General features: G+C 39.5%; 1 protein-coding gene across 1 annotated transcript in view; it reads left to right on the top strand.

Moving 5' to 3' along the window:
* Positions 1–1,805: 1,805 nt before the first annotated feature.
* kcnk5a (potassium two pore domain channel subfamily K member 5a) overlaps positions 1,806–12,649 on the top strand; it is a 59,027-nt gene continuing 48,183 nt past the window's right edge. Inside the window, exon 1 of the mRNA XM_021585671.3 lies at positions 1,806–2,529. Within this exon, the coding sequence (XP_021441346.1) occupies positions 2,344–2,529 (186 nt within the window). The 5' untranslated portion in view covers positions 1,806–2,343. The remainder of the gene's footprint in view (positions 2,530–12,649) is intronic.

Genomic DNA, 12,649 nt, shown 5'->3' with positions numbered 1-12,649 from the left:
CAAGCTGGGAGGTTCAACATGAAAGGAAGGCTGTGTAATACACAAGGGCTTAAGATAAAGACGTCCATCTCACAACGCTTCCTTCCCCCACACCTTTCTTGGCCTGAAAGGCAGATACAATAACAAGGTTACAAACAAGGGCCTGCATCCCTCAGGTTCGTGGTCACAACAACATCCACTTTGTCCTGAGAAGGGAAGCCACATCCTAACAGTGCCCTGCGTTTGTTTACCTCTTTATCTGACATATGCTCTTAGTCAGGACAGCAAGTGAAGAGGGGGCTGTGTCCCAAACGGTACCCTATTCCCTATACAGTGCACTACTTTTGAGTCCAATGGGACAAGCACCTAACTGTGGGTGGGTGGTCACATGGAGCTTGTGTTGTCATGTGTTGTCTAGGACAGTGTTTCTTAGTGGGTTGGAGACCGACCAATGGGTTGCAGCTAAATAGTAGGAGGGCAGCTAAAAACTGTGTGGTGGTCTAGTCTGGGTTACTGTAAAGCACAACTTGTGTGTGGGGTGGTTGGAAGAATTGCTTTGTTGGTGGGTCACACACTTTGTGACAATTGTTGTAAAAAGAGCTTTACAAAATTAATTTGATTGTGTTGCGGTTAGGAAAATATATTTGTTTACTTGGTGGGTCACACAACTATTTTAAAGGCTTCAGATGGAATATCAAAAGTGCTTTATCAGACAGTCGTAGTCAGACTCAATAAATGAGTCGAGTATACAGTAGATGTTTTATTATGACTCCACTACTGAATTCACAGCTCTGGCATTCGACTCCAAACGAAACATCCTTTAGAGAGGTTCATATTCATTTGCTTCTGTTTCCATTGTGGTTTACCGTAGATGTGAGAGGATAGTCACATGTTGCTTGTGTTGCGTTCGGGAGATTATTATGGCCATTGTTCTGACTGCTACGTGATAAGTAGGATTCATATTTTGGCTCAATTGACCCCATCAGACCCTCTTTGTATTACTGGTATTCAGAACTGGTAAAAGGCATGGATGGACATTTTATAAGCCAGAATTTTCCTGGTGTAATTAAGAGTATTAATTTGGCAATAATGACAACATGCAATGTCACAGACCTACTCAGTCTGGTCTCATAGACTAAACGTAACATAGTAAATGTAAATCTGGAACACTCAAATTAGTATGATATGTTACATTTGGTATGGGTACATAAAGTAGTTGGTGAAAAGAACATATGTACTTCATAGAAACTGTTATCCTTTATATATTCTAACAACTCACATTTGTTAGATTTATTCAAAATGAAGGGCCCTAACCTAGGAACTAAAATATTTGTCTCCCTCACGACTGCATGCAGTTGTAGGCCGTCATTGTAAGTACGAATTTGTTCTTAACTGACTTGTCTAGTTAAATAAAAAATAAAAAAAATACTTTACTAAAGTAGTATTTTACTAAGTGACTTTCACTTTTACATGAGTCACATTCTACTAAAGTATCTTTACTTTTACTCAAGTATGACAATTGGGTACTTTTTCCACCGCTGCCAGACATAGTAAAATATTTTTGTATACCTCTGCAATGATAACAACAATGACAGCTTCCTTGTAATTAATGCCATTATTGTTGCACAATGTTCTTGGATTTGTCATGTGTGAAATGTTATGTGTTTAATATCTGAATGCCACAACTTCCTTCTGGGAAAAATAAAGTTATGTGGCCTCGAAATGATAAAATAATAATGTATTGTATTTATCCCTGGCAAACGCCTTGGTTGGCCCACGTCATCGAACGCACTGAATAAATGAGTTGAAGGAAAAACATTAAAACATTTCACCACAATAATGAACTGGCAAGCCGAAGCGAAAGTCAGCTGCAAATGAAAACTGGAACACGAAATATAAAGTAATGCAGTCAATGTATGCAGGAGGAGCGGGCATTACCAGCAGAACCCCCACCCCCAGACTAGTGACTAGAAGAGCCTATTCTAATGGGCGGATCTTTTTGTGCGTTTCTCCACTCCCCCACAAGTTTCAGTAGTAGCCTAGGCATCTCCGTAGCGGGTAATCATTTGCAACAGAGCAGCCCACGTGGAGAGCAAACTGCTGCACCGAATAAACACGCATCTGTGTTGACATTTCAGCACAGCGTTCATATTCGCACAGTTCGGATACATTTATGTACACTTTCTGATTATTTGCACCAGAGCAAATGTTACCAGAGGTATTTTCGACAAGTTTTTCAAAAGACTCGTAAGGGATAAAAGTCAAGCCGCCCCAAAAGACTGTTGAGCATGTGCTTGGTACAACACTTACACTTTTAAATTGGGACCCCTCTCCCGCGAATTTAAAAGTTGAGCCATTGTAAGTATGGTGGATAAAGGTCCTCTATTGACTTCTGCGATCATTTTTTATCTGTCCATCGGGGCAGCAATATTCCAAGTTCTCGAGGAACCGAATTGGAAACTTGCTGCAAAACAGTACAATGCACAAAGGGATAAAATACTAGAAGACTACCCCTGTCTCACCAAAGATGACTTGGACAAGATTTTGGAGGTATGATGATAATAATTTCAGAATATTTTGTTGGTCGAAATGTCATTCACGCTGATTGCGAGATTGCACTAATAGTGGTAATTAGCTGTGTTATATGGTGTTGTTTTGAGTAGCCTAAAAGTCACAGTTCTGGGTGCGTCATTCACTTACTGTATGACAACAATCCCTCATTTGCTGTTGGATATTTTAATGTAGTATATTCATTTGTACCTGTATAAGAACAAGTAACCTTTGAAGATTGATTCATGCATTTAACTAAATACTAGACATCTACGCTTGAATGGCATTTGTCTTCAAACGTCCTGAGGAGTGATCAAAATGTTTATGGTTTTACGTAACGGAATCTAGTTCATAAAGCCATAATCCTGCCAATGTCATTGTATATTTATTATCAGAAGAGTGCACACCTGGCCTGTGTACCAGTTGGGAATTAGATATTAGGTGCATAGTGCCTAAATGCATTTAGTCAACCTGCAAGTTCACTGGATAAACACCTGTCATTATGCTCACTTCATCAATTAATTACAGCCTGTCTTTGCAAAATTGTTCTTCATCTTGAAGTTGCAATTTACCACAGATCTAGAATCAGCTCATCCCAACCTTATCCTCAACTCAGTACCCCTTCAGCGAACAGCTCGTATCTGACCCTAAATCAGGTGTGATTCCTGACTCCACTTATGAACCAAGCTGATATGTAAAGAGCCTGATGGGACCATTGTCGACCAGCCAAATGCAGATATATTTTAATAAGATTACACACCACTGTAGAACCTATCCCACTCAAATTGATCGCATATGTATGCTGCTTTGTGGCTGCTTGTATTTGTCTTTGTGCACTGTGTACTGGTACTCAAACCTGCACTTTAGAGACCTGCTGCCCCATGTACACAGTCGTTAAATACTGGTCACTTTAATCATGTTTACATGCTGTTTTACCCACTTCATCTATATATATATATATATATATATACTGTATTCAAGTCAAGGCTCATCCTGTAGAACTACTGCTGTACACATCTTTTCTATTCATACACCATCCAAAATGTCTATACAAACCATCATTACATATTGATATTCTGGACTCTGATATGACTCGTTCCAATATTTCTGTATTTCTTAATCCTTTTATTTAAATTTTTTGGATTTGTGTTGTTAGGTATAACTACACTTTTGGAGCTAGGAACATAAGCATTTAGCTACAACCACGATAACATTTGCAAAATATATGTACGCGACCAATCAAATTTGATTTGAGTGTACATTTCACTATGGGTTGTTTTCTCCACATAGACTTGTCTGTCTAATTTGGCTTAATTTGTTTTATGTAAAATAGTGTCCAGGCCCTCTGTTGCTTTTGCTATAAAACAGGCTATAACCTGTTTTGTGACCTGGTTAAGTTGCATTTATGTTGTTTAGATTATGGTGCCTCTGTGTTATAGAATATCCTTTTCTGGAGCAGTGATATAATGTGCCAATATGTCTGGGTGTGTACTGTAGGCCAATCTATAACCTTTGTGTCTTTATAAGTTTTCGTACACAGTGTTGTTCCAAGGGCAAAGATTTGACTCCCTGTACAAATGATAATGCTCCCAGCAGCAAAGTAGGTGTAGTGTCATTGAACTCCATGCATGGCCTCTGTCAGAAGTGTGCTGTGCTCAAGTGACCAAAGTCAACACCCCATAATTACGTGGGGTGATTTGACAACCCCTCTATGACATATTTTGTTGTTATCCTCAAGTCCCTGTCAGTTGCCTCGCGTTTTGATGACTTGGCTCAGTTTTTGTCAGGGATGTGGATGTAGACATTATATTTATAGATGAAGACAGTTTGAGAGAGAGAATATAACAACTCCCTTCCTTGAAACTTTCAAGTCTATTGTAAAATCCAAAGCATTATCTTCATGGTTTTCTTTGAGATGGAAGACGTTGCCGAAGCAATGTTTTCTGTCGGTTTTGCTTTCTGTTTGAATGCCATCAGGAAGAGAATGACATCGAAGCAACAGTATTAAAAAACATTTTGACACTGAAAAATGTATTTTAAAAAACGAGATCAGGTGAGGGATTATTATAAAATGACAGCTGTGTTTGGGTTTGAAGGCATGGATAGTATTCTCTATCTCCTGAATGCCTCTGGCCAAAAACAGAGCGCATGTCTTAACATGTCCCCCTCTCTGCTCCACATATGCTGAGGAATTAGGCTGATTTAAAACACCTACACCCATATCTTTAACCCACACCCTTCTGTCTCTCCCCTTCTGGCTGTGGAGTAAAATGGTATATGCATGCATGCTCCATACCTCCTCCCCCACCCATGGTACTTTTTAAAAATCAAATCGTAGTTTATTGGTCGTGTACACAGATGTGCAGATATTATCACAGGTGCAGCGAAATGCTTGTGTTTCTAGCTCCAACAATGCAGTAATAACTAGCAATAATAAAAATAAAAATAAATCACTACACACACAATCCCCCCAAAATGTAATTGTATTTATCTATACATACATACAGTACCAGTCAATAGTTTGGACACACCTACTCATTCAAGGGTTTTTCTTTATTTTTGCTATTTTTTTACATTGTAGAATAATAGTGAAGACAGTTATTTAATCGTGTAGTAACCAAAAAACTGTTAAACAAATCAACATATATTTTATATTTGAGATTCTTCAAGGTAGCCACCCTTTGCCTTGATGACAGCTTTGCACACCCATGTCATTCTCTCTATATTGTATTTACTTTGCCACCATGGCCTTTTTTTGCCTTTACCTCCCTTATCTCACCTCATTTGCTCATATCGTATATAGACTTGTTTATACTGTATTATTGACTGTATGTTTGTTTTACTCCATGTGTAACTCTGTGTCGTTGTATGTGTCAAACTGCTTTGCTTTATCTTGGCCAGGTCGCAATTGTAAATGAGAACTTGTTCTCAACTAGCCTACCTGGTTAAATAAAGGTAAAATAAAAATTAATAAAATAATACAAAGTTGTTATCTCCACGGTATCGCATCTGGAAAAGTATACTAAAGATCTCATTTATTTTCGATATGAAGTCCATCGAGACTTGCCAGACAGTGACTTTCAATTGAGTGACTTGTCAGTAGCTTACCGAATTGCATTGGTAAGAAAGCTGTTAATTTGGCTCCCAAATTTGGCTTTTTGATGATTTAATTGCAGATAAATTCTTAACATTTGATGAAGATGGTGAATCCTCCTCAGGATTCTTTTAAAGGGCAAGTGTAGTCAAAATGCAGTTTTTCCTGTGTTTTATAGAACATCTGATAAGACTAACACTGCCCTATTTGGCTGGGTAATCCATGGAAAACACTGAATCAAATCAAATTGTATTTGTCACATACACATGGTTAGCAGATGTTAATGCGAGGGTCGTGAAATGCTTGTGCTTCTAGTTCCAACAATGCAGTAATAACCAACAAGTAATCTAGCTAACAATTCCACAACTACTACCTTATACACACAAGTGTAAAGGGATAAAGAATATGTACATAAAGATATATGAATGAGGGATGGTACAGAACGGCATAGGCAAGATGCAGTAGATGGTATTGAGTACAGTATATACATATGAGATGAGTAATGTAGGGTATGTAAACATTATATTAAGTGGCATTGTTTAAAGTGGCTAGTGATATATTTTTTCCATCAATTTCCATTATTGATGTGAGCTGGAGTTGAGTCAGTATGTTGGCAGCAGCCACTCAATGTTAGTGGTGGCTGTTTAACAGTCTGATGGCCTTGAGATATAAGCTGTTTTTCAGTCTCTCGGTCCCTGCTTTGATGCACCTGTACTGACCTCTCCTTCTGGATGATAGCGGAGTGAACAGGCAGTGGCTCGGGTGGTTGTTGTCCTTGATGATCCTAATGGCCTTCTTGTGACATCGGGTGGTGTAGGTGTCCCCGTGATGCGTTGTGCAGACCTCACTACCCTCTGGAGAGCCTTATGGTTGTGTGCGGATAAGTTGCCGTACTAGGCGGTGATACAGCCCGACAGGATGCTCTCGATTGTGCATCTGTAGAAGTTTGTGAGTGCTTTTGGTGACGAGCCAAATTTCTTCAGCCTCCTGAGGTCAAAGAGGCGCTGCTGCGCCTTCTTCACAACGCTGTCTGTGTGGGTGGACCAATTCAGTTGATGATCTTCTTGGCCTTCTTGTGACACCGGATGCTTGTAAATGTGTGCTGCCGGTGATGCATTGGGCTTTCCGCACCACCCTCTGGAGAGCCCTGCGATTGTGGACTGTGCAATTGCTTTACTAGGTGGTGATACAGCCCGACAGGATGGTCTCAATGGTGTATCTGTAGAAGTTTGTGAGGCTCTTAAGGGCCAGGCCGAATTTCTTCTGCATTCTCAGGTTGAAGAGGCGCTGTTGCGCCACCTTCACCACGTTGTCTGTGTGAAGGAACCATTTCCGGTTGTCAGTAATGTGCATGCTGAGGAACTTGAAGCTTTTGACCCTCTCTACTGTGGCTCCGTCGGTGTGGATGTGCACTCCCTGCTGTCTCCTGTAGTCCACGATCAGCTCCTTCGTTTTGACGTTGAGGGAGAGGTTATTTTCATGGCACCACTCCGCCAGGTCTTTCGCCTCCTCCCTGTACGCTGTCTCGTTGTTGAGTTTGAGACATGCATGGCCACGCTGTCATGGGTAAACGGGAAGTACAGGAGGGTGGTAAGCACGCACCCATGTGGGTTTCCCTCATGTTGCGGATCTGCGTGGTGATGTTGCCTACCTTCACCACTTGGGATCGGCCCATCAGGAAGTCCAGGATCCAGTTGCACAGCTTTGTGATGAGCTTGGAGGGCACTATGGTGTTGAAGGCTGAGCTGTGGTCGATGAACAGCATTCTTACATATGAATGTCTCTTGTCCAGATGGGATGTGCAGTGCATTGGCTATTGCGTCGTCTGTGGATCTGTTTGGGCGATATGTAAAATTGTAGTTAGTCTTGGGTGTCAGGTAAGGTGGAGGTGATATGGTCCTTAACTTGCCTCTCTAAGCACTTCATCATGACAGAAGTGACTGTTAAGGGACGATAAGTCATTTTAGTTTACTTACCTCACTTTCTTGGTTACAGGAACAATTCTGTTCAGTGCTGATGAATAGGGTGAGAAGAAGGAAGAGTAAGGGACTGTTGTATTCTGTCTTTGGGATAGTTGGTGCTGTGAGCTCGGTAACTGGATGAAGGGGCCAGTGGACATGAGGCTCAACTTTAACTGGATCTAGTCTAGAAAACAAAGAATGCATTATACCAGCCATGGGATTTCAAAAGCCTCCAAAAATAATTATTGGGGGTCAGGATGGTTGATTTAATTACATTTCCCAGACTCAATTCCCAGATTTTTTTGCCTTCCATAATTCAGAGGAGGCTTATGGGCTCTAATTTATGAAGCTCCGTCATTTTTGCCATTTTGACGTGTACATTTTTACATGTTGAGACTAGAATCCCTTCTTTCTTTTATATATTCAAAAACAGAGGATAATATAGAGCAGGAGGAAAGAATGCAGGATAGGCAGTCACATGGATCTAAACCATGAACTTCTAGACTCATTTGTACTTTTTTGGGGGCATTACCACTCAGGCACACACACAATTCATTCACAATTCATGACCTGTTAAATTATTTGTAAATGTTTAAAAGCAGTGTTAATCTGTAAGTTGGGACACTAGCAAAAAGTTCATTTACAGGGAGGTGAGCGTTGTGCCTGTGAAGTGCTTGCTGTTTTATAAGGTTTTGTGATTGCCTTTTTATGGCCCATCAAGTGCTTGTCCTCAAGAAACAGTCATAAAAAGAGTGGAGCTGTTTATTATCCTCTGTACAAATAAGAATTTAATATACTGGTGGTGTCTTGGATGGCGGGACTTGGTTAGTGGTTAGCAACCTGTTTTATGTCCTCTTCAGGATGTTGCCTGGGAGCAATAGATAAACAGTAGGGTGTTTCCCTTTCAATGATGATTCGCATCCAGATGCTTGGGCTCCAATACGATACAGGAACAATGCATTTTCGGTTGACACGATTCCTTGCGATGCAATTTGATCAGAGGAACGGAACAATTCAGTTTGATATGTGGTTCGATATATTAACATTTGCATGAAGACAGTGATTTTCCATTCTAAATCTGCTGCTGATGGAGCTCAGGAGCCCTAAGTGTTTTGAACTAGTAATGTATCGTTACCTTAAAAATAAATTGAGACATAGCCAATGAATATTAGACGGCTTTGGATTTTACCCATCTCAAAAGTGAGTGGTTTTGACCGTTTGGAACTTCTGTGCTGTGAGGCTTGCAAAACTACCAGAATAATTCATGACGGTGACCCTGAGCAAAATAAATGATTGTCACGATACCAGGATTTTTACTTCGATACCAGGTTTAGTATCACGATACCATCACGATACTCGATTCCAAAACAATACCACAGCAAAAAAGAAGACTCCTCAGCCAGTCACATAATGGCACTTGATCCAGACAGATCTTTTGAGTTCAATATCATTATATTTACATGTTTGATTTTTTTAATGTATGCATTAATGAATCAATGATACAATCATACTTTCAATTAGACTTTGTTTTTCTTACTGATTTATCTACATATAACTTAATAGTAATAGTTTATTTGAATGATACATCTTTATTGATAAGCTGGGTAAAACAAGATGTAGCCTGGGCTTATTTACAATACACAAGAGACTGCATATGCAATAGGAGTGTGTGCATTCATTGAGTTGTTGTGCTTGTTTTTGCTGATTTCATGAGGCTACAGATGAAAAACAATCAGTTTCACTTCCATTTGGGACTTATTTTATTATGCTTATCAACAACATTTACATAAAATAAGCAATCTCTTCTTTTACAAAAGTGTATCTTTAAGACCGATGACGTCATTCTCACACACACAGTCTGTTTGTTATTTTTGGGGTGGATCAGCTTTAATATTGCAGATAGATTATGGGTTCTATCAATGTAATTGTCTGCATAATTTCCAATACCAAATATACATTTCTTTAAAATATACATTTTTCCTTTATTATTTTACCATAATCCTACCACCCCTCCCCTTATTGGAGAAAAATGGACAATGATACTTAGGCTTCTACGTACAGCTTATACTATATACATATTACAGACACGGTATATTTTACATGAGTTATCTTTTTTTAATTTGTTTTTATTTGTTTTTAGTCCCACCCTTCAGCTACACTAAACCCCGAATGAATAGTTTTTGATTAATCAGTTTTGAAATCATCAATATTTTTCGTTATAGTTGACATGGACACAAACAAGGTACTAGGGTAGTGAATTGATGTTCATTTCAGCTGTAAGCTAGCAAGGAACGTTACCCTACAAAGCTTGAAGCTACCAGTATCTTATTGCATTGTCAAGTGTTCTAGCCTGTAATGCGCATTGTTTCGCGAACACTAATTATCAGTTTCAACCTTTCTAAACGCTGTGTTGCATTATTCAAGTGTGTCAACTTCTGTGCTGCATAAGTGGTGATGCATCCCAGACATCCAGTGAGTGCAGTGGTTCCTCAGGACAGGCTGGAGCTAGCAATGAGAAAGTGGAGCAGGCACTGACAGAGAAGGCATGGTGCGCTCGCGCTATAAGGGGACTTCGGCTGTGCTGATAGACAGACTTGATCTTCTCTCAATCAGTAGATGACACGAGACACATTTTACAAAAGTACCGAAAGTAACAAAAATTCTAGTACCGAAACGTTTTTCATGTTCTAGTATCAAAACTCAGTGTACCGTGCAACAATAATATAAATGATGTAAGCCCCAACGGTTGTCTGTCCGGTAGCCTACTTTTATTCCAGTAAACCACAGTTTTCTACAGCACATTTGATAACAATAAACCAGCAAATTACATTGGTTGTCACCTATCTAATGAAGCCAATGATTAAATATTCCCTAAGTCATTTTTACAAGCATTTGAATGCTGAAGGTGCTGCGCAGATGAGCAAATATTTGATCAGGGATAGGCCTACCTCTCGGTGGACAACATGGGAAGCTGGGCACTGTGCGCAGAGTTGTTACAAAAACTATTGACAGGTATTGGGGTTGCTTGGCATGCAACACTACTTGTAGATCAATTACTGTCATACGCACTTACACACAGTTACATATGCAATTAAGGACGCACCAAAAATGAGGTTTCGGAAGGAAGGAGGAAAGCAATAGGAATATAAAACGTTTTCTGACCGACACATACTACAATCGTATTGGTTTGGAGTCCCAAGAACCGACGCACTGGTATCTTAAACATTAGAACTGGATTCCCATCTTTATTGGTGAATCCTTACATCCCTAACAAATAGGCCATACATTTGTTGGACTACCTCTCTGTCTCTTGAAAAGTTGTTGGTGTCAGGAGGATTGAGTTAAGTCAGATTTAATGACAGTGGTAAATTCAGTGGCGCTTAGTGCTACATCTCTTATCACGATAACCTTTGAGTGTTCAGCTGATTCTGCATGTGCCTCAATCGTCCTGGGTTTTAAACATTGAATGCTTTTGGCTATAAATAGCAAAAGTTGTCCTTCCGTGTCAACTTGCTGCAATTTATTCATGCCATTGCAGGTCTAACCCTTCACACACCTCAAGTCTCCCCTGTACAGAGGTGAAGTCCCTCTGTAGAAATAATGGTTTTCAAGCGCAATACACTTTTCAATTTCTGCTTTTGAGGTTAAGACATTCTTGATGATTAACTAACATGCCACTAGTTAAATGACCATGGAGAAATCGGTCCAAGGAACCGAGTCCAACCAGCCATCAAGAAGGACCCTTGTTAGTCATTAACCTGCACTTTTGTGACTTGTCCTCTTTTAAGGGTAATATGTTATGTTGATAAAATGGACAAATTGCACTTCGAACACAGGTTTGGTGTCCAATGAAAATACCGTCAGTGTTGGCACAAGCCACTACTGCAAAGCTTTTTTGGTGAATCCACTGCTTGCTTCTGACAGGAACAATATTGAATTCTACTAATGTGAAATAAGTCCAAAAGTAAGATAAGTCTCAACAGTCTGTCACGTGTGTCATAGTTCCATGTAAAGCAGCCATCAAAAACCATGAAACTAGGTTAATAATTACTGGAATTTTTATTTGTTTATTGTTTTGCCCCTTTCACCAGAATCAATTTGATTACTTGTCTGGAGCTGCAGCAAACCAATAAATGAGCTGTCTATCACTAACAATCTAGACCTTGAACTCAGTAATGGATATCCTGATGTGGAAGGAATGAAATGTAATTGTGCATAGCCGAAGCATGAACTGCACTTTCATGTGGATACCGAAATGAATCTAAATCAGTCAGGGTATTTATCTGTGTTCAACATTAGATTGTAGGATATGGCTGGGTGACATGGGCAAAATATCTTATCACAATATTTTCCACATTTCTGGCAGTATGATGGCATTATGTTTTTGAATAATAAAAGTTCAACATTTGCTTTATGAGTTGTTCATGACCCTAGGGCTGCAACACTAAGTGATTTAAATGGGGATTTCTTCATTTTGATTGTTTTATACTGTTCAGTCAAACTTCAACCAAAAGTGAAGAGACTATTCTGTAGTATTACTACATGTAGCACTGAGACGGGGCATAATTTAATAATTCCTGGTATCTTATGCCACCATTTTCAAACCATTTAAGGTTGAGTTGGTCTTATCAAAATTACATTTTTACAAATGTCATGCCACTGACTTTGAGTAAAGCAAGAGTTTCTATGTATTTGGATGACTCAACACTATACACTTCAGCTACTACAGCGACTGAAATGACTGCAACACGTAACAGAGCTGCAGTTAGTTTCAGTGGGTGGCAAGGAGTAAGTTAGCCCTAAATATTTCTAAAACTAAAAACATTGTATTTGGAACAAAACACTCCCTAAACCCTAAACCTCAACCAAATATTAACTAAAATATGTGTGAATTGAACAAGTTGAGATGACTAAACTGCTTGGAGTAACCCTAGATTGTAAACTGTCATGGTCAAAACATATTGATGCAGTAGTAACTAAGATGGGGAGAAGTCTGTCTATAATAAAGCGATGCTCTGCCTTCTTAACAACACTATCAACAAGGCAGGTCCGACAGGCCCTAGTT

Source organism: Oncorhynchus mykiss, chromosome 26, assembly GCF_057628025.1.
Source record: "Oncorhynchus mykiss isolate SJ-2025 chromosome 26, ASM5762802v1, whole genome shotgun sequence".
Taxonomy (NCBI): Eukaryota; Metazoa; Chordata; class Actinopteri; order Salmoniformes; family Salmonidae; genus Oncorhynchus; species Oncorhynchus mykiss.
The sequence above is the reverse complement of the archived record's forward strand: the minus strand, read 5'-3'. Positions and strand labels throughout refer to the sequence as shown.